This window comes from Strigops habroptila, chromosome 3 (assembly GCF_004027225.2).
Source record: "Strigops habroptila isolate Jane chromosome 3, bStrHab1.2.pri, whole genome shotgun sequence".
NCBI classification, from domain to species: domain Eukaryota; kingdom Metazoa; phylum Chordata; class Aves; order Psittaciformes; family Psittacidae; genus Strigops; species Strigops habroptila.
In genome coordinates, this window is record NC_044279.2 from 7,298,724 (window position 1) to 7,321,427 (window position 22,704).

Here is a 22,704-nt window from a genome sequence, read left to right on the forward strand (position 1 = left end):
AGAACCTGACAGGTCGTGTTACCTCTGAAATCTAAGAGACCATATTTTGTATTTATGGATATTTTGCATTTTCCAGTATCCACAATCATTTGCACAAATGAAGGCACCAATCCTGAACCAGTATCAATGCAAACAAGTCCTCCAGCAGAATGCTGTGCAGATACAATTATATATCTGGATGAATCAGGAAGACAGAGGTCAAACCAAAAATGCCTAAAAGTGCTACAATGCAAATCAAACTCACTTGAGCTACGAGTGAACTACAAATAGTCCTCATCTATAAAGCTTGAGGAGAAACCCAGACCTTGGAATACTGTTTATTAAAAGATTTCTGGGATATTTCATTTCTGGCAAGGATTTACAAGACTGTCATTTGTAGTTTATCATTTAGACAGAAGGGTGTTTGAATACTAAAACAAGTGATTACACTTTCACTTACATGTTTGCATTTTAGGGTTTTTGCTTTTAGCAACAAAAGTGCCAAACAGTGTTTTTCTCTCTGCAAAACCATCATTTCGTGCCTACCAGAAAATATGAACTATTCCCCCTGAATCAAGAGATTCACTAATTAACAAGGTACTTACACTCTAGATACATAATAAATAAGAAATATTCCTGCTATTCAGGAGCCAGCTCTTCTGGCATAACCCCCAGTTCTGTACCTCTCACCCCCAAGCTATTTTTAATCATGCACATAATTCCAATGAAATCAGTGCAACTGTGTAAAGAATTCCTTGTCCCGGCAAAGATTGCAAAACATGTGCTTCTTTGCAAATCAGTGACTTTTAGAAAAGCATTTTTATGCATGTCAACTGATATTACAAAACCTGCCTGATCCTTCCTGTCACTCACTGAAACACTACACGCCGTGTAGACACGGAGTTTAGTCAGCCCTTCACTCCACCCATCTTCAGCTAATTACTCAACACTCCCTTTTCTTAGAGGTCTTATGCAGCACTCTAAGAGAGAAACCTCCATGGCTCCACTCCCCACCCCTCACACTGGAAATCTCCAATGTCTCCAGCTCCTCATCAGTATTAATGTTTAGGAAGCCTGTGATGACCTACCTAACTCCTAGCTGTCTTGTCATTTTGCTGGCTCTAGTGCTCTTCTGTGCTGTTCTGTTTCAGCTCCTAACCTAGCAGAAAACTAGACTCAATAGTTTTCCCCAATGAACAGATTATTGCTGGTTCAGCCAGTAGAAGGAACTGGTAAACCAGCCTGAAGAAGGGTGGAGGCCGCAACATGCAGCAGCTAGCTCAGTTGGGGCTACCACGGAGCTGTAACTGGAAAGATCTTTGAAGTGTTATACAATAACTTTAAGTGGCCTTCCAATTTTTTTTCCTTACCCCTAAGATTAATGAACTGGTAAGCAGCTAATAGGTAAAGCAGCATTCTGCATGAATACATGTGAATACACTGTGAGAACAAACTGGGGATAGTTGTAGCATATTGAGCTACCCACTCAGCTGCCATTAGGAATAAATTTATTCCCATTAGGAATAAATCACATCAGATTTATTTTATTTTATTTGAGCCTTAAAAGAATTCCTGCAAGATAATATCTGACATTACAGGTAAGGATCTGAGAAGTAAAAATAACACTTCCAAGAAGAATGTGAAAATTTGACTTTGAGCAATGTGTCAAGAGAGCTCAGGTTTTCCTGAGTCCCCACATAAATCTCTGTCTTAACTAGACCATTCCTCCTAACAAGATCATAGAATCATAGAATAGTTTGGGTTGGAAGGGACCTCTAAAGATCATCTAGTCCAAGCCCCTTGCAATGAGCAGGGTTATCTTCATTTGAGATGCTTGTCATTGATATGCACATATGGGTCTGGTCATTGTACCTGCTTGAATCTGCATCAATTTTCGCATGGTCTTGAGCTCCTGAAGGATAGCCTGTAGGGTTGACTGGCAATTACATGTACAGCAGTTTGGTCCAATTGATGAATTCATCATTGGGATTTCTCCTGAAAGAGAGAGGAATGAAACAGAGAGGATGTAACCCACAAAACCCACCCAAACAACGATTATGAGCAGGCATTTGAAACGATTATCAATACACCAGATCATTAAATTAGATCCAAAGCAAGAAGAAAACGATTTTCAACATGGTCCCTTTTAAGAGGAAGGGACTGCTAGTTTTTATCCAATTACTAATATGTGCAATTACATACAGTAGAGAATGCAACGTTACATGGGCTGGAGAAGACTGAGCGTGAATACAATGCACTCGTCACAGCAGGGCTCTCTATTGTCAGGCTAGTTCATCTTGAATAACAGTAGCACCAAACCTCATTATAAACATATTCACTTTATCACACACACACAAAAAAGCCCATCTCCTGGAACAGTCTTACAAAGAATGAAGACAGACGGCGTAATAAAGGTTTATGCCATACATTAAATGAGGGCCTACGAATTTTAAACTGCTTGAATGTTACATGTGATACTTTACCATGTGAAGAATTGAGAATCAAAATGAAACACCCTATTCCAAGGGAAAAAAAACCCCCACAAAAAGCCCAAACAACCCCCTCTCCCCAAACAAACAGGATGGAAAAGAACCACCAGCAAGGAAAGCTTTCAAATCTGCTTCCTAGGATGGGATTGTTTTCTATGTCACGTTTTCCAGCACTGTGACCTACAAGATGGGCTTTCCATAGTTTCCCTTCGAAAATGAATAGATTCAACAGGTTCTTCTTTTCTAGTAATTCTTACAGTGTTTATCTGAATTTACATACTTCTAGTTCTAGCCCTCAGCAGTGCTTTTATTACTGCCTTGCTTTCCAGAAGCTCTGCATCATAGGTCCAGAATCAGGACAGGCCGTGACAGCTGAGAGCTTTCAAGCTTTACCTGAACAGTTGTATCCTGCATGTTAGTTTAAAATAGGTACATCCTCAGCTTTAATGCTGCAAATAAAACATTCAATATTCAACAGAACATCTAACAGTATCTGCTTGAATCTGAGGCCAGTTGGGATGCACCCCTCTTCATTTCAAAATGTGCTTACAGTCATTTAATTGATGGCTGTTTTACTGCTCATCAAAGCATACAGAGGAGGGATGATCATTTTATGAAGATAGGTACAAATGAATCTAACAAAAATCATCTTGCTTGGTGTCACATGTGGTGGACTTCAGACTGTATCTCCCTCTTCCTCCCATAGCCTGACACTTATCAGGTACCCTTTAATCATTACCTAGCTAAATTTAATACCAGGCAACTCATTTAATCTTCGTTCATAAATCCTCCCATTTTTCATTACTACTTTTGCTTTCCTCTGAAGCCAAACCAGTTTATTAATACTTTTTTAGGTCTGGTCTGTGTTCTTTCTGATGTCACACCCACACAGATCCCCCGACTTCAAACTCCATTTGAAATGGATGAAATATGGCCAGTGCTAAATTGCTCTGACTCTTTCCAATGTATCCCTCCATCCTCAAATCTCCCTTCCCAGGAACTTGTTGTCTATCTCCTTCCATTCAGTCCTTCAGCACTGAAGCAACATCTACCAGACTTGAGCAAATTGGTGGCCGTTCTCCCAAAAGCAAGCTCCTTGCGAAGGAACACTTAAAGGCTGTTGGTACCTTCTGGGTGTTTCCTCCTTTCGTGAGAGATTTAGATTGTCCACACTACTGCAATTGCACATTTTGGTGTTTTAAAATAGCACCCATGGACAAAACCTGTTAATACTGCATTAAGATAAGTGGAGTAGTTTAAGAGTCTCTGCAAGCCTAGCAAATATGGATACAATAGTTCCACCAGTGGCTTCTCACGAAGGTTTCAGCTGTAAATAAAACAACTTTTTTAAAGTAAAAAGCAATCTGGAAACCAGGCTGAGTCTCAAATTAAAACAAAGAGAGGTTACTGACTCAGCAGGACTCTGCCTTGTTTGATCTCACCCTTCTTTTGTGCACTGTCTATTCACTCTAAGTTCCTTGGGGCATGGATGGGATTTTATCTTTTGAATGGTTCATAAAGTGTTCAGCCCATTGTTACAGGTACAGAGGGAAAAAAAAATGTATGTTATCTTTAGCTTTGCAGCAGATTACTCAGAGTCCCTCAACTTGACTCCACCAACACCCTTTACCTTAAAGGGTAAGGTAGACTTCGAGGGTTAAAGGGTAGACTTTAAAGTAGAGGTTAAGGGTGTTAAAGGTAGACTTTTAAGCAGATGAGGTTCAAGACTACTTAGAATTTAATAGCATCAGCATAACCCTGTACCTTTCAGTAAGACAAGCAGGTACCCCAGAAATGGGGTCCTAGGAAATTAGGAGAGTTTTATTAATAGAAGACAAATACATAGTAACATACACAGCCTTTCTCCAGTGCTTTCTCAGTTGGTTTAGACTAAAAAGCTCCTCAGGATAAAGCCTGTTCTCTCTCTCGATCAGAAGCCAATATTCTAGCGGGCTTTTGGAAATACTATCTGAAAGACTACAGCAGGAGACAGGGCTGGTGGGCTTCTCTTTCCTTCTTAATGAAGACTCCACATCGTGTTGAATTGCATGTGAAAACTCAGACAAGTTATATCAGTAAATACCTGTACATCTTTCCTGTTGCAATATAACGTGTTCCTAACGAAAGCACGCAAGCACACAGGCTCCTGATGGAAAACCAAAGGGTCTATTTTCCCATTGAGGCATAGGGGATTTACATTATAATCCCCATTAACATTGATAGAAATTACCCATGTAATTCTAGCATAGGTACTGGAAATGGGAAAAGAGACCACCAATATTGCATATGAAAGCAGGGTTCTACTGACTCCATACATATTCATGAGGGTTTTTTATTTTCTTTCTATCCTCCCTCCTCTGATCAGTTATTGTGTTCTAAGAAACATCTTGTAGAGTGTTCTCAGTCATTGTTCCAAGCACTATCTTTATCATTTTTAGAGGACAAAAGCAACCCTTTTCAACTTGTTATAAATCATTTTTTAATTTTAAAAGGAGAACAGACTTTTTATTTTTACGAAGGAGTCTTTAAAGAGCCATCTCCCTCTCTTTGGAAGCTGGCCAGCAGGCAAATTTGATACCGCCTTGTATGATTGAGAGGAGGAGATGACACAAATGCAGTAGTTGCTTCCCCAGTGTGAGCAGCAAGTAGCCCAGGACAGCGGTTCTTACAGCTGGGTCTGCTGAGAGTGAATTTACCTGGTGTAACATTGCTACCACGAGTTTGTATTTGAAAAGCATGCAAGCACAATGCACTGAAATTATCTTGAAGTAACTACAGTGCAATTCGGCTGCTGCATCACTGCCCGATTTGTTACAGAACACAAACTCAGATGTTGTAGACAGACTCTCTGAGTTCGCTGTCTCTTAACAGGGCAGACATGCTACTCACTGGTAGCAGCTCCAAGAGGCTTCCACTAAACACAGAAGGCCACAGGCTTCTAAGTAACGACTTGTGGAACGACTGCCTTAAATCTGGTTTGGAATAAATCACTTTGCTTTTCAGGTATGTTCCTACTCTTCCCTCTGTTGCAGCAATGCCCAGGCTCCCTCCATGCCTCCTTTTCCCTCTCTATTTTTGGCAATATCCTTTTCACAACTGCTAATAGGTGCCTTCTAAACCAGCACCTATTAAACATCCATTCCAGCCTCTCCTTGAACCACCTTTACCACGTGAGTAGGTAACTAGTTAGATGGACTTGGCATGCTTATTACAATCAAATTTGAGTAATCCAGACAGCCTAAACCATGTATCTTGGCTTCCTATACGGTATCTATCCACAATGGACAGAAACAGTTTCTGGGCTCAGACTGCCTGCTAATGCCTGGACATCTTCCAGTGATGACTTAGACTTGACAGCCCCAGGCAGTAAACTTATATCCCACCTGAACAGTTTTGCTCTGATGAGTTTAAACACTGTGGTAAGTACCAAGGAATAGAGGTAGAATCTTAGAATCTTTCTCGAGGTACTGGTTAGCATTTCTACACCCAGCTTTTAAGGACTTTGTCCATCCTCTGAATAACATCTCAAATACTGAGTTAGATGCTCAGGCTCCCAATGCAATGGATGGGGGAATCGGGCATGTTACAATGGCCACCCAGAAGAGCTGTGTGCTGCGTGAGGAGCAGTTCATGAGCTTGCTCATGGCCCAGAAACACATTAAAAGTTTTCCTTTCCTAGAGACCAGGCTTCGGAGCCAAAGCAGCTGAAGTGCCTGGCAGGATCACAACACCCCACTGGAGGCAGACACCTCTAACCTCTCAGATCATCTGTTCAGAGGTGGCCAGCAGAGAGGGCTCACACCCATCTTTATGTAATAACCTAAAAGACTGCATTCCTTTCTGCAGCAGGACAGCTGCAGAGGGAAGGGTGGAAGGTGCCTCCTGGTGCACTTCCCCAAGAGCTGGGAGCCTGGGCATTCCTCCTCTCCAGCCCAGGAGGTCACTCAACCCAACCCTTCTCCTATCTCCATTCTAACCTGTGAGAGATCATAGATCAGCCGAACTCTTCCTCCTCGTATGAAAAATCAAAGTGCTGACATTTTCTTCCATATGTGGCCAAATCCTGTCAACACGTTTTAGCTCACATGCTGAATCAGGCCCCTGAGGGGATAGAGGTGCTGCTCCACCTACTTTCTGGATCTGGGAACCAGGCATGTGCAGGCTTGGGCACTTCTGTGCATGCAGAGAACCGTCCCTGCCAGTGCCCAGGGACTCTCAGGACAAAGAGAGAGATGTGTGATGAATTTTGGGTCCTTCCACACTTAGAAGGTTGTTATGGTGGGATTTTGAAAGCACAGCTTTTTATTCTGTTAGTAAAACCTCCATTCTCTGGAACTTCAAACAAGAGAAAAGCATTTTAAGGGCATACTACCACCTAATTTAGGGCAAAATACTCTGCCAGCAGAAGATGGACCATGTTCTAGCACACACTGTTCACAGGTAGACTCCATCATCCCTTTTCTCCAATAGTCCCATCGGAATAAAAGCCTAAGGCTGTGATGGGATTTTGTACCTGTTACATGGCTGATGCCATCCCCTTCTGAAAGTCAGTAGAATCCTGCTCCACAAGTGGTGTCACAACAGCGCTACATTACTCATTGCAAAGAGGAGTGGTAGAGGTTGACATTTAATTAGCTATGAATATAATAACAATGGCAAAAGCTGTTTTAGTAAGTACTGTATCGAAATTAAGCCTGTAACAGCATTGAGTAATTCTGTCCTATCACCAGGAATCCATTTTAAAAGCTAAGACAGATGGTAGCAGAATGCACCGTGCCCACTTTCGCACCTTTTCAAAGTGATAACTATGTGCTCATTTTGTAGACTCTGAACTATAAAACTGCTTTCAGTGCAGTGGTACAATATATCATCACAACAAAGGCAGACATTTAGTACATTACAAGGAGAGAGAGAGAGAAAAAAAGTAGTATTCTCAGTAACTAATGCAGATCATACCATTGGATGCCACGGTTCGTGTTTGATTTTGGAACGTTTTGGATCGAGTTCCATATTGCCCTGAAAAATGGCTGGCTTGGGGTGATAATTCATTCCATGCACCACTCTGTGAAGGATGAAGGCTCGCCTGGGACTCTGCAGGGGGATTCAGGCGCTGGGCCCAGGCTAAGTCTAAATCTTGGGGCTCCTCCTTTAGTTTTTCTCCTTCTTTGCCAACTCGCTGATAGATTCTTCCAGTGCTGTCATTCAGTAATCTTCTCATCCCTGTAATTTGTTTTTTAATTTCCCGGCTTTCATCTCCTAATGAAAACAGAGCCACAGTTATCACTGTAAATTAGCAAAAAGGGTAATGGGTAGAGATTAGGGATTTTAGATGCCAATAAGAGATGGAGTATAAAAATAAATAAAGACGAGAAAGAAAAAGAGATGGTTGGGCGGTCGTTGGTATGTACCCGGCTACGCTTTAACGCAGCGATGGTTGACATCTCCCATGGCTGAAAGACCTGCTGAACTTGGCTTTTTTGATGCTGTTTCTAAAGCTTTGATGAGAAAGATTATTTTTTCTGCAGAAAGAAATAATAATAGCTACCACAGTTTCAAATAAACCATCCTTTTAAGAGACTGATCCTATTCAAGCGTTGACACCAGTGGCTCTTTTCCCCCAAGTAAAGCCTAAAGGATCACATCTTTTATCTATCCATTTGCTAGATGCAAAAGGTTAGATCCTACAAAGGGAAAATAAACCTCAAAAAGCACCATACCACACAAACACACAGAACAACACTGCATCTATTGATTTTAATGAGCAGGATCAGTTCCATAGTCCAAAGAATTTAATAATACTGGATTATACAGGAATAATTAAAAAGGCAGCTAATACACGTACAACCAGATGTAGCCTAACTGCTGGAGGTCTTAAAACTGTAGATTATGAAAACAAAATGAAAATTTATAGAAGAAAAATGTGCCTGTTCCAAGTAAATTCAGGGCATTTAAATAACAACAATTACATACTTTAATACTCCTGGCACCATTTAAGTATTAATTTTACATCTGAAACTGCTGATTGCACAATGAATATATGTGTTCTGGGCAGATAGTAGCTATTTTGCTCGTTAGAGCATACATTACGTCTCACTAGTAATAAGGAAGTGTTCACAGCCCCTTCTGAAATAGGAAGCTTCTATTTTTTTACTGGTAATAGAAAAATCAAACATCCTAAGTAACTGGAATAAGTGGAAGAAATTGATGAACCAACCTTTCTTTATAATACACTTCATACAGTAATACTTGCTGTCCTCTACTGTTTACATTTGCACCTCCCAAAGTAAACCTATTTTTGGCAAAGCAATAGTGGGAAGGAAACTTCAGGAGGAAAAACCAACCATCCAAAACCCAAGATGCAAAGTGCATCATAGATTCATAGAATGGTTTGAGTTGAAAAAGACGTTAAAGCTCATCTAATTCCAACCCCCTGCCACGGGCAGGGACACTTTCTATTAAAGCAGGTTGCTCCAAGCCCCATCCAACTCTGGTTCAACCCATGGTCTCTGGTTTAACAAGATACTTGACAGTGTGCTAACGCCTGGCATGTGAACAGTTTTGTCAACTCAACAGCACTATTCAGCTGCCTAAACTTAGGCACACGCTTAAGTAGCTGGCTAAACCAGACAGCTAAAGAGCAGCAACCCCCTCCACAACACAGGCCAAGCTCCATATGGCTGGGAATTGCTGTGCAAGCCCAGGATACCCAGGGAGGCACCTGAAAGAGGGAGGTTTTGCTGTAGGAGGTGAAGCAGCAGAAGGGGAGACAAGCTGTACAATCTGCTCCAGCCTCTGCTGAATCAGAGCATCTCCTGCCTGACCCGGTGCACTGGTTCCCTGGGCCAGTGCCAGCTGGCTCCAGCCCACCCTGATCCAGCAAGGAGAGTGGGTGGTTTGCAAGAAAGCTTCCAGTCCAAACGTAGAGAAATATGTGCCAACCCCATACACGACACTCCAGCACTGCTTCTACTCCAGCTACAGCGGCAAGAAAACCCCTTTGCAAGGAAGTTCTGCATTGTGTTTATTTTGTCGGTTTGCCTGTGGATTTGTGTGTGGGTGTGATTTAATTAACAAATCACAGCACCAACTCCTTTAAAATGACGCTTTTTGGCCCCAACCCAACTAGGGGTTGACTGTTTGCAGTTCCCAACCTCAAGAGGCTACAGAGTACCGCAAGACTCCAATTATCGAGATACTTTACACTGCCTTTCCCCTGTATGTGGCTGTATCTGCCCCTATCCACGCTCCAAATGCTCCTGCTACAGCAAAGCACGAAGCAATCCCTCGCCATCGCATCATTTAGTAGTACACCAAGTTTTATGTTGGCAATTTGGATTTACATTCAACAGCAAAATGTATTTGAATATCAAACAAGCTTCCCTCCCACCTCCTCCTGTCGGGTGTAGTGACTGTGTGCTACGTAGCTGGTCGGGTGACACGTTGTTGGAAAGATTAAATTTCCCTTTCCCAATTACATAAAATATTAATGTTAATTGAGCTTATTCAGCCTTGATTCTGCTCCCTTGTTCCTCCCTATAAAAGTCTTCCTACTGACATGCGCGTGCTTACCTCCAAATAGCAAAAAACCCCTACATTTATGTCACAACGAACCCTGAGCTTGCATCCTACATGTTTTTCTGTTCAGGTAGCTCTCTACTTAAAACAGGAAAATTCCCCCTTTGTGAACTTATTTATTGGGTTGGTTTTTTTGCTGTGGTTTTTGTTTTTAGGGATTTTTCTGTTTGGGGTTTTTGGTGGTGGTGATTTTTTTGTTTGTTTGTTTGAGTTTTGGGGTTTGTTTTGGGTTTTTTAAATGTCTTCTGTTTTGTAAGGAAGGGCATGAAAAACATGCAGGCTATAGCCATAACCTTGACTTAGTCTTCAGTGCAAGTTTACAATCCCCCTCTCCCAATTATGACTTTTAATCTGTAACTGGCCAGTGACAGCAGCATCCTTCCCGACACTGTCTAAATCTGCGGGCAGGTAGGTAGTAGTAAGAGATTTAACTTCATGCCCCCTGGTTCTCTCATTTGGCTATTAGTTCTAAACGATATCATTTTGTTACCAGCTATCCCACTGCTGATGATTTTCACACATAATAACCATGTAATTTTAAAAAAATGAAATAAAACCAGGAAGATAGGGCACAGAGAAAACCAAGGAGTTCAAGATACTGTGTCCTATGAAGGAGCCGGCCTTCCTGTTTAAATGCTGAACGGGATAATCATATAGTTTAACACACAAAAATCTGCACTACCTATCTCTAAAAACCCTCCTGAGATGGATGTTGAGGCCTGAGAGGAGTGGTGCCTATTTCAGCCTCTCCCTGTGCCCATCTGTACCCATGCCAGGGCTTCTCACCACTCCCAAGGGAATGGGGATGCCTCCGAAGGGCAGGCTACACGATTTGCCCTTTGGATTCCCCACGTAATCCCTTTCGTTTTATCTGAAACCAATGAAGTTACTTGCAGAACATTGAAACACTTCAAAAATACCACTCAAAATAAATAGGAATTTACATGTAAAGATGAAAATAGTCATAACAAAACCATATTAACCATGTTTTAAAATGATTATGACAGTTGTTTCTATGATGGCCCCTTACATACAAACTGTTTTTTCCACATGGCCTGACTGTAATCTTCTCAAACAAATAAAAGCAAAACAAAGCCCTTTCATAAATACTACATTAAATCCTCATAAAAAGCCAGTTCCCCAAAATTCATTTCAATCTCTTTCCTTACTGAACAGGATAAAAACTTCCAGCTTTGGAAGCTGTAAAAATGTTTAAAGTTACAAGTGCACAACTGTAAACCAGAACAGCCCTAGGATGAAGTAGCAGCCGCACACTAAGTGTGCACCCGTCTGAAGCAACAGGCCTATAAACAACTCCAGCTAACAAACTGCTCTTGATAATTCATTAGTTCCACTCCTTGCCCCTATCTGCCTGACCATATTTTCACCATCATGCTTATTAAGCTTGATACAAATGAAGCACACTGCCTGCAAACAAGTTGTTCTACTTCTGCCAAATAATCTGTCAAAAGTTATCACAGTGCTAGAAAGAATTAGAGAATTATATGCAACCATATCAATATGTTAAATACTAATTTTACTCCAGGATTAGTGAAGTGGTAACCACATCTGTAATTAATATATGTGGTTTAAAGTGTATAAATGAGTGCATAGGGCTAAGGTTGGACTATTGTGTGTGAGGTTTTCTTCCTTTGACTTATATAAACAAATACGTTTCTATGTTCTCCTGGCCCAATATTTAGCTATTAAGTTCTTTGGTTTTTAACATTTGTTTCTCATATGTTTTGGGAACTACTAATGAGTAGTTGACTTTTTTAATACAGTTTGATTGTCCATGAATTAGTGTCTTCATTTTATGTTGTGTTTGGGCAGATGAAACTCATGCAGAAACTTCCTTTCTTGGTTATACAAACAGGGCTTTTTCCTCCCTCAGGCTGCCCGCGGAAGGTACTTTATATCTCAGAGATTTGTGTCAAACTCAGCTGAAATTGGTGGATGAGATGAGAGGCTATCGGGAGGGTAGGAACAGCGACAGCTAGACAAGCACATGTGAACCGATAACACTAGCTCGTTTTGTACAGAAACAAGCAACTCCGAGGTGAGAAACGGTGGAAGTCGATGCACAATGCTTGAAAGCTCAACAGAAAATAAATAATAGCAACAGGTTATATAATCAAAGATATTAAATGCCAGTTTATTAAGGCGCCACTTGAATGCTGCCCTTCCTGGATGAGGGCCAGCAAAACTTGGCTGCTGTGCTTGAAGATTTTATAAGGGCTAATTCAGACCAGCTCAAGGAAGTGGGAGGCACGTGCACGCAGGGCACACATCTCCACTGCACAGCCAGGCTGAACTCACCAAAACACCTTTCTGAATGTCACACACCGTATGAAGACAGGCTAAAAGAGTTGGGGCTGTTCAGCCTGGAGAAGAGAAGCTGCGTGGAGACCTCAGAGCAGCTTCCAGTGTCTGAAGGGGGCTACAAGGATGCTGGGGAGGGACTCTGCATCAGGGACTTTAGCGATAGGACAAGGGGTGATGGGCTCAAACTTAGACAGGGGAAGTTCAAGTTAGATATAAGGAAGAAGTTCTTTACTGTGAGGGTGCTGAGGCCCTGGCACAGGTTGCCCAAAGAAGTGGTAAATGCTCCATCCCTGGCAGTGTTCAAGGCCAGGTTGGACAGAGCCTTGGGTGACATGGTCTAGTGCGAAGTGTCCCTGCCCATGGCAGGGGGTTGGAACTGGATGATCTTAAGGTCCTTTCCAACCCAAACCATTCTGTGATTCTATGGTATTCAAGTATTTCCTTCAAAGACAGTTATCCCAGAAGGGAGCTACAAATCCCCTCTCAGCCAAAACTATACCCACATAAAACTGGAACTTTCAAAGCTCAAGATACTTTTGCCACTGTCATCTTCTACCACAAGTAGTCCTGAAACAGAAAATCGTGAAGAAAATATGGGGGAAATAGAAGAGCCATGTGCACGATTCCTTATCGGATCAAAGGTTCCTAAATTGGATGGAAACTTGTGACTGCTCTGTGGATAATCTGAATCGGGCATCTGTGTATCTACATTGGTGGGGTAAGCACACATTTCTCAAGTAAGGGATGCCCAGTCTTTGCTGGGAGTCAACCTTGTCAACCTGTATTGACCAAGCAACACAGGCAACAACACGCTTTGCAAATGAAAAACCTAAACCCCAACTCAGCAGGGAGAGCAGTGGAACAATGTGAGAGAATCACACAAGCAACATGAGTTATGAGCTGGGGACTTGGAGCAGCCTAACCTAACATATAGGGACATTTAAGCTGTCTTAGTTGAGGCATCTTAGCAGTGCTCTGTAACACCATTTAAAAGCACTTACCTATCTCCATGTCACCACACAAAGCACTAAGATTGTATGGGCAGGAAAACTGGATCACCCTCAAATTAGACCCCCTACTCCCAAACCAAGCATGGAAGTACACGGGTTGATTGACACCCCTGCCTATGATGAGACACTAAGTTACTAAGCTTCACAAATACTAATGTAAGCAAAGCAGGATCAGACCCTGGGACCATTGAGGACCTGAGGTGTTATATCCCTGGAAGCTGGATTAGCCCAGGTGGGCTGGCCACTACTGCTACAAAATGACTGTTGTGAAGAGCTTGGTGAAACAGCTTCAAAACACCCAAAGGAGCAGATACAGAAGCATAAGTTACACACTTTCACACCACACTGCAACAGCTAAATCACTCAGGAAAGGCCGAGTGAACAACTATTCAATAAATGTATATATTAATGGGGTCATGTAGTTAAAAAAGTAGTAATAGGTATGCAACAACTTCCCCCAGTTCTCAGGAACATCCCAGGTCAAGATCATGCTTCAGCCCCAAAGGGAAGGTTCACAAAGTTAGATCACTAGAGAACACAGATACATAAAATAACCTTTTAAGCAGTCATAATTACAGAAGCTACTGGTGCAACAATCAGACTTGGGATACAATTCCATTAAAAGTAACAAGTAACTTCAGAGACTTGCGTTAAGTCAACTTTTTCTGTGTGAATAAATTGCAAAGGCTATTATTTCTAGGACAGAATAAATTCTTGATATTAGTGAGTAACTTATGCATGGCTCCCCTGCTCCAAGAAGACATTATTTATTTTTACCATAACATAGAGAAGTTATTAATCTGCTGCCTTCCATTTCAACAATGCGAAGTGCTGTAAAATGCACAGACACCTGCATTACAGTACATTTCAGTTCCACTTTATATCAGTCATAAACATCTCTGCTTTGGACATCTCTTCAAAACAAATGCTCCAAGCACACTGTGCGTAGCATTGGGTTTTATGAAACTATAAAAGTTCTTCACTGTTAATTACACAGACAAATGTCTCATCACACGTTTGACTACCAGGATAATATAATTAGTTTTCTACATTAACCTTTCCAACATAGAGCCTGAATTTCAAATTGAAAGCATTGTAAAAACACTCAGGCTGGGGGTATATTATGTTTCTGCTTTTTTGTGGTGATAATAAAATACTAAGACTGGAAAAAAACCCCAATCCAGTGTGGTGTATGCAAAAGATAGATATACACACAAGCTAGGTTTGATCAGCACTGTCCACAAGACATGGGTGTACAATCCTCTCATGGGCCTGTATTTCCAAGCCTGGGCTAGCAGCCCTGTGATAGAACATTTATGCTGACAAGTGGTAAAAACTGAAGTCAGGTCTGTCTTAAATCTTGTCCATATTTGAGGTTTAAGCACTTCACTCTGGGCTGCTTCCTCCTTTTCGGGTTGAGCAGTCTCTCCTGGAATCAGGTAACTAAGCCCTTCCCTTCAAAACAAAAGAGATGCCAGTCCTCATCTGCGAAATACAGTAGTGATATTCCTCCCACCCAAAGGCTGTGTTTAGAAAGAAGGAACTTGTTTAGCATCAGAACAAAGGATTGGAAGAGAGGACAAGCCACCACATCTCCCAGTCTGCACCACACGAGCAGACTCCACAAGCTTTCCAAGCTCCATTCATCGCAACCAGCAAGAGGTCACATCCAGCACCTTGTCCACTAATTGTGCTGAAGCTTCCTCCGCCTTTCAGCCTACAAAGCTGTATTCTGCCCATCTGTGGTGGTGCAAAAAAGACCATCTAGGTTCAACAGGTCTTTCCTGACATTTATCCTTAATTTATCTGTGCGTTAAACAAACTGGATTCTTCCTACTTACTCATTTACCCTAGGAGCTCCTCTCTTCTCAACAGTTCAGTTTGAGTTCATCCTTCTCAACTGTGAGATCAAAACATATGCACATCCCACTCCTGGCAGAGCTTCACTTGTTTATATACTGGCATTAACATTTCACCTTTTCTAAAGGTAATAGTTTCAATGATGTTTCTCAGCATCCATCCACATCCTAAAGGCTGCATCACACCGAGGTTTCAACAGCTGACCCCATGAGCCAGTTAGAGAACAAACCTATATTGGAGAACAAAGTGAACTCCAAACCAATAAATTGGAGTAAACATCCTTCTGGGATGAAACTGGGCATAAACCAGCGAAATCAAATGAAGCAGCAGTTATACCCTGAAGCTCCCTATTAGTGGACAGGACACCGAGCTGGTGAAAGTGTTGTGATCCCACCATCCCTGAAGCATAATGAAATATTACTCCATGCAATGTGACTTTTTAAAGGAAAGCTGGAATGTCAAACATCACTCATCACAGATCCCCACTGAAAGGTGGGAACTCAGATTTCAAGTGCTTTCAGCCGAGTTCAGTCCCTGTCACTGCTTTGCCTACATTTCTCAAAGTGCCTTTGACACTAGGAATCTGGATGAAAGCGGGCACCAAAGTAACCTATTGAAGTGAGAAGATTATGTGAGCTCTGAGTAAGTTACTGAATTGAACCCAATCCCCAAAGGAGGGGGGAAAAAATCTAGTCTACAAATCTCACACAGTCATTTGTCATTCAGCCTTGTCAAAACCAGCATGCTTTGAGGAAATCTCAAAGTTGGACACTCAGGATATCGCCAGGAAATAGCATCTTTTCATAGCAGCTGAAGGTGGGCTCCCAGGACTGCAACTCCACGCTTCAGTACCTGATAAGGAAGATCCTTGATAGGACTTACTTTCTTAAAGGTTAAATTCTGACTGGCTGTTGAAATAGGTGAACTTTAGGCACTTAAATGCCAGAGCACATTCAGTCGCAATGAAAAGCTGGGCATACTCAAAACAAACCCCAAAACAAATCCAAAGACAACACAGCCAGACCAAAATCAAAATCAGTTGGTCTGACTCACAGCACAGATGTCAAAACACAGACTCCTGCAGATTCTTAGAAGCATCCTGGCTTAAGCAGCTAGATGCCTAACTCCTGCAAAGCTTTATCTTGACTTAGGGTTGGAAGACAAAGCATTCAAAGTAAACCTCTGTGGAGCTCACTCCATCAGGTTTATCAGACATCACCAAAAGTGCTTACAGAACATGAGATCTGAACACAAAGCACAGCAGCCACATTTGCTGCTCTCTGGCAATGGGTGTAGGGGAGAAGTATTTGCTCAAAATCCTAATGGTGAGAAGCAGAGAAGGGAATTTAACACAACTCTCACCCCCGTGTAAATATTCCAGCCATCAGAAGATTCCACACTGCTCAGGACATCCTCCTGTTCTCTCCCATTTACTTCTGACCCCTAGAAGAGGTTGTGGCACTATGAATTAAGGAGACAAAGGCATTTTGCATGCAGACTGACTTCAGGTGCTGATTCACGCACTCCAATGCTTCTTGCTGGTTCCAAGAGGCAACAGGCACAGAAACCTTAAATCACCCTTCAAAACATTTAGGCTCCTGGTGCAGTTAAGGAGAGGCAGACACCCCCAAATTTCCTGCTGCAAAGGCACCTGCTTTCTCCAAAGCCTGAGCAAGGTGTCCAAGAGCTTGCTTCTTCATCCAGCAATAGTCACTATGGTAGCTCAAAAATCTGGCTCTTGCTCCTCTGAATTTGGCCTGCCAAAGTTTTGCCAAGAGGTGCTTTACCCAGGTGAGGTCCTACATGAGACAGGAGGGGGCTGGAAGCAGGGAAGCACTCTGCGGCTGGGACAGAAAGCACGCAGACAGGAAAGATTAAGGTTTGCTGATGATCAGTCCATGCTGGAGGACGTATCTTTTGTATATATACTTTGCAAAGTATATACACTTTGCACACTGTATACTACTACCCTGTTTTCTTTACACATTTTTAACTGTTGATTTAATTTAATTTTGCCATGGCAGGATTAGCAGGCAAGCTACAGAGGTGAAAGGACATTACATTAAGACAGCACATTAATCCTTTATCCCACCCAAGGCAGAAGCAAAACCAAACAAATAGCAGCTTCCTGGAAATTGAATTTCTGTTATCCAGATGTCAAAGATGTAATACCCCAATTACACAAACTCTTGCCAGTGAACCATGCCAGCGAATATGCAATGTAAATGGGGTGAGCACAGAGCCGCAAAACTGCAGAGTCAGCATCTGGCTCTCTGAGTGAGTGATAATTAGCACTGTGTGTAGACACTAATAAACATTTATGTCTGAAATTACAACTTTTAGCAGTGTTAATAAAGGATATATTGGCAATTCGTAGAATAAAAGGGTCTTGAAAAGAATGTCATATTAAACAATGGCAGGCTCTTCCTGTGCTTGCACAGAGGGTTTTTTGCTCCCTAATTGCAAATGGCCACGCTATGTTGCTCAGAAATTAATCAACACAAGCACATACCTAAAAAAAATGGTTGTGTTTCTTTGGTCTCCCCATTAACATCATTGCTGTAGTCAGAGATCTTATATATCTCAGGATGGTAATCTGGAATGAAAAACGATAAAAAAAATTAGAACTCAAGTGATCTGGAAAAAATGAACACTGAACACATTGCTACAGTTTTACTACATAATTTATCAATATATCTGCAGTTGATTTCATGTACATCAAATTAACCACAGAAAATGTGCTCTGTATCAGCACCTCCTAAAAGAAAAAACTTTGCTCACACTGGAGAGACTCAGCTCCGATATTTCACAGATTTTAGGGAATAGCTACGCCTGCCCTAAATTACTGTGTTCATTTTCACAGCAAATTATCCCACCAGATGCCAATTATCTGGCTTCTTGCTTTACAGATGGAAAGCAGATTTATAACAAAAACTTTACCTTCCCAGAGACCAAGGGGAACTTTCAAACTTCACCTCAATCAGAAAACCAGCAGCGTACATTAGGGCTGCACCATTCAACTGCACTGACATGTATTGGTGTCACTGGTCTCCGAATTCTGAAGAAAGGAGGATCAGGGACACCTTAGGATATTCACCTAGAGAAACTAAGGATGACCCTAAATATAAACACCAGCATCTCAGATTCGGAGATGTTACAGGATTAAAAAATAAGACTAATAATAAACTAAAAAATTCACCATTGAATTTCTATTTCAACTAAAAAATGAGTATTTTGCTGCTAAGGTGTCTGCTGTAATCCCAGGCGGGTGCTCTGTAAAACCAGAGCTGTGTTTACACGTGTGTACAGAGGGAACAGTAAGTCCAAGGAACAAATAATGTCTAAAGGCAGCTCTCCTGGATGCTATTTCTGCCTCTGCGACTGGCACACACTTTGTCCTTCAGCAAGTCACTCAAGACTGAACAATATATTCAGTGTCTTGAAAGAGCCACCTCCCCACCTCACTGTAACGCCCTCCCAGTTCCCAACACTCTCAGCTACTCCCTCTGTAAACTGGTTTTTATGTTTACCTGCCTCACAAAAAGCAAGGCAGAGATTAACTCATGGAAGAGCACTTTGGGGGATTCACTTAAAAGGCACAACAGAAACAGAGGGCGGCAGAAGCAGCTCCTCCTCCTGCGAGCAGCACACCTGCACCGCTGAGAAAAGAGCCACAGGATCAGAAAGGTCTCCTGGAAGCCAAACCTTTTTGTTAGGTGCTGTTTATTTGAACAGCACGACTGTCTCGAGGGCACAAGAGGAGGAACAACCCAGTAAGTAAATGAGAATTGATGCAAAAAGAGAAAAGGGCCTGGAAAGAAAATGAGGGAGGGGAAGAAAACACAACATGGAGTTGGAGAGGTCAGCGACGAGGTGCTACACAAAGGGTTCCTCTGCCTACTGAGCACACCCAGCGAGTCAAACGGGTAAAGGTGAAGTTTGAGATACGACATCGAGGAAGTAAAAGCTCCTTTCATAAGGCTGAAACTATGGGATTTATGCTGAGTGCCTCCCATGGTCATTAGCTGTCCTGTTGAGGAGGGGGAGCAGTTTGGGGGTGACCAGCCAGGGTCAACCTGCCACATTCAGTGTTTTCATCCTCCCAAGGGCCTCCAAGATCTGCTGGGAATGAGTACATGAGAACCAGGAATTAAATGACTTACAGACTCATGGTCCTTATATCTATAGAGTACACATGGTTTCTTCTCTAGCACTTCCCTCTGTACAACCAGCTGGTCACAATATTCTTCTGGTCTACAGCTTCTACCTTAAAGCCACCACATTTCACCCCAGAGACAGCTGCATTTTAGGGCAGGAATGGATTTCCTCTTGATCTGGTCATTACTGATCATCTGGATCAGGTGCTCTGAAGTTTTTTTGGGGCCAGAATAAGCACTGCACGGGCACACATCATTAACAGATGGTGTGTTACCAGCAAACTGACACAGCATACCCTATTCTCTTTGGTTTATTTCTTCTGCCTCAGATGTCACAGTCCAGGCGCTGTGAAACCCGTATCAGTTTTACAACAGTAAACACTAAACTGTGACATTACAGAATGACTCCTGCAAGCGGCAAAGGCCAATTATATGAGACAACTATTTATACATAATTATCTTTATAATCAACTGTGATAGAAAAAGAATATGCGAGTGCAGACTCACATGCAAAATGTGATTTTTATCTCCTCCATTCTCAAAGTACAAAGGCATAATTTTCTCTCTAGGGTATGTTTTTAGTAGAGCTTTCTCTAAGCCTTTCTACATCCAAGAAGAGACCCCAGATACAATGAGAATTACTAACAATCTACCATCATAACTGAGTTTACCTATTAAAACAAGGTTAAATAGATTGCCTTATTCACTGAGGCATATCTAAACCTGTAACAAGTGGCAAGTGAGAATCGGCAAAATAGTTATCTGTTTCTGATAGTGCATTTATTCTTTTTACAGGTCTATTAGGGCACAAATAAAACCATGTCTTCAATTTCAGTTTTACTTTTCCACATGTTTCACTTTCACCCCCCCCAGGCTCCTGCACTAACTCTGCCTCTGAGTCAAGAGCACGTTCGATATCAAAACCCACAAACCAAACCTGTTCTCTGTAGAAATCAAACCCTCGATAGGTTTGCTAATGTGCACAGACCTCCAATACCTTTCAGACAAGTCTGACAGGTCGCTGCCCTTCTAGTTTTAACCCGGAGTATGTGTGATGCTCCAGACCCCCCTACAAGGATACTACAGTCATTATTTACTATTCCTACCAAGTGAGCCTATTTTTCCTTCTTTAAATTTTCTTGCATCAAACATGATTTTGCCAAGCTCCTGCAAAGACATTGTTCTTCAGACAAGCAAGTCTTGACACTCGCATGTGTGTCCCCCTTCCCAAGTGTGACATTACACCCAAGCAGTCACCTGCCTTGAACTTGGCATGCAGGACACACACGGCCGTTTCATGGAGATATCCTCGTCCAATACTTGGAAACACAAAAGGAAAAACACGATCTCAAGTCAAATGCATCAGGCAAAAAGATCTCATTGGCCAGAGAAGGGATGAATCTCCAACCGAAATAAATCCCTAAGGCTGGGAAGACCACCTGTTAAAATGCCCACCAGCGGCTGTATCTTTTCCTATTATTATCATAAGAAACCCCCAACCAAACAACAAGAAGACTGAAAACAGAGCTGTGCTCCTTCCCTGACATGAATCCAAATACTTCCCCCCCGCGATCCCTTTTCAAATAGCTTCTTTTGCAAAAGCAAACACACCCCGAGTGAACAAGTTACACGCCAGCGGCTCTCCCCTGCCCACGTACAATTAATTACCTGCGTGGATTGTTAATAAAGCAACCTCTATTCGGCTTTTCTTTGAAATACGCGGATGCACACAGTCGAGGGGAGGAAAAAACCCACCCCAAACACAATAAATCCACAGGAGTTGCATACTAAGAAGGTCCGTTGCTGCTCAAGTGTCATTATTTTTTTTGCTCGCTTCCTGATTTTACCTTTCCTCCCCCCCCCATTCCAAAAGCAGGATTTACCACGAAACACGATCCAACTTTATTTTGTGCAAGAACAAAAACACGTCCACCTTTCTGGGGTGGTTGGGGAGGTTGGGAGGGGGGGCGTGTGTGTGTTGCAACAACACGTAACACACATGCAGAAAACCCGATTAAAATAAGAAGGGGGTTAAAAGGAAAGCAAATACAAGGCGTGCAATGGTCTCGGGGAGTTGAAGCACAGGATTGCGGAGTTAAATAACAGACCCGAGGAAGGGGGGAGCGGCGACTACGGGGCGCGGAGCTCGGGCGTTTCATAACGCCCCGCTCCCCCCGGTGCAAAACTCCGTCTGCCCCCGGCGAGGGAACAAAGCCCCGGCCGCCCCCGGCCGCCGCCTTACCTTCGTTGATCAGTTTAAAGCTTTGGGATTTCCTGCTTCTCTTCCTCTGCGTGAACTCCATGGTGCGGGCAGGAAGGAGCGGGGCGGCCGGGCGGCCGTGGTGGTGGCAGGACCGAGGTCCGTGTCTTTTAATCAGCAAAAACACGCGGGGGTTGGGAGACAGCGGCTCCGGCGGTGAATAAAGGGCTCCGGGACGAGTTGGCTCCGCTCTTTCCCCTCACACCCCCTTTACCTCCCGCCCCAAACTTTGAGGGGAAAGCGGGGTGCGGCGGGGGCAGCCCCGCGGGGGCGATGCCGGGCAGCGCCGCCGCCGCCTTCACCCCCCCCCCCGCCGGCTGCGCGGCCGCGGCCCGGCGGCGAAGGGCGGCCCGCAATGGCTCGCCGCCGGCTCCGGGACCCCGGTGCCACCTGCTGGGGGAAGGCGGCGCGCAGCCCGGCGCGCCCCGCGGCGGTTCCGCCAGCCCCGGCCGTAAGCCGCCACCCCGAGGCCGGCCCGCCGCCACACACGGCACCCCGCCGGGGAGCGAAGGCGGCCGGTGCCGCCGGGCCCCGCCGCGGGGGTAGCGGGGAAGAGGGTCTGAGGGGGCAGCGCCATTTTGTGTGCCCCCTCCCGCCGCCTCCACACCCCCATCCCCACACACCCCATCCCCTCCCGGACACTTTCGGGCTCCCCCTGCCGTGCCCCGCCGCCGCAGCTTCCCCCACTGCGGCCCCGGCGAGGCTCCCCGGCGGGCAGGGCGGGGGGTGCCCGGCCGTGAGGGAGCGGCGGCCTCTCGGTGCGGCCTTGCGCTGCTGCCGGGCGCTCGGGGCCGCGCCGCTGCCCGCGGGCCCCGGCCGTGGCGGTGGGTTCCATGCGGGGCTGAAGCGGGGGAGGAACTGTCAGTGTTTAGCGGAGCCGTTCCCGGGACGAAGTCCGGCGGGGATGGGGCTGCGTTGGTGCGGAAAGTAGGTGAAGCCGAGCAACGGGGCTCGGCTGGCGCCGGCAGCGGCTCGTTACCGGGTTCTACGGTCATTATCGCAGCGGTGTGCCCGCTCGCGTCGCAGACCGAGGCCTGGAGCAGCAAGGC

The 22,704-nt window shown here is 43.8% G+C and overlaps 1 protein-coding gene across 10 annotated transcripts in view; it reads right to left on the reverse strand.

Moving 5' to 3' along the window:
• Nucleotides 1–22,012, reverse strand: part of BEND7 (BEN domain containing 7) — a 47,502-nt gene extending 25,490 nt beyond the window's left edge. For 8 of the 10 annotated variants that reach the window (XM_030479325.1, XM_030479324.1, XM_030479323.1 and 5 more), the window contains exons 1-4: nt 21,638–22,012; nt 17,751–17,834; nt 7,425–7,724; nt 1,852–1,974 (exon numbers count right to left, since the gene is read on the reverse strand). In XM_030479325.1, coding sequence (XP_030335185.1) covers nt 1,852–1,974; nt 7,425–7,724; nt 17,751–17,834; nt 21,638–21,698 — 568 coding nt within the window. In that variant the 5' untranslated portion in view covers nt 21,699–22,012. Of the gene's footprint in view, nt 1–1,851; nt 1,975–7,424; nt 7,725–17,750; nt 17,835–18,178; nt 18,362–21,637 lie in introns of those variants that run through there. The other 2 variants (XM_030479326.1, XM_030479321.1) reach the window with 2 other exon arrangements.
• Between the last annotated feature and the right edge of the window lie 692 nt (nt 22,013–22,704).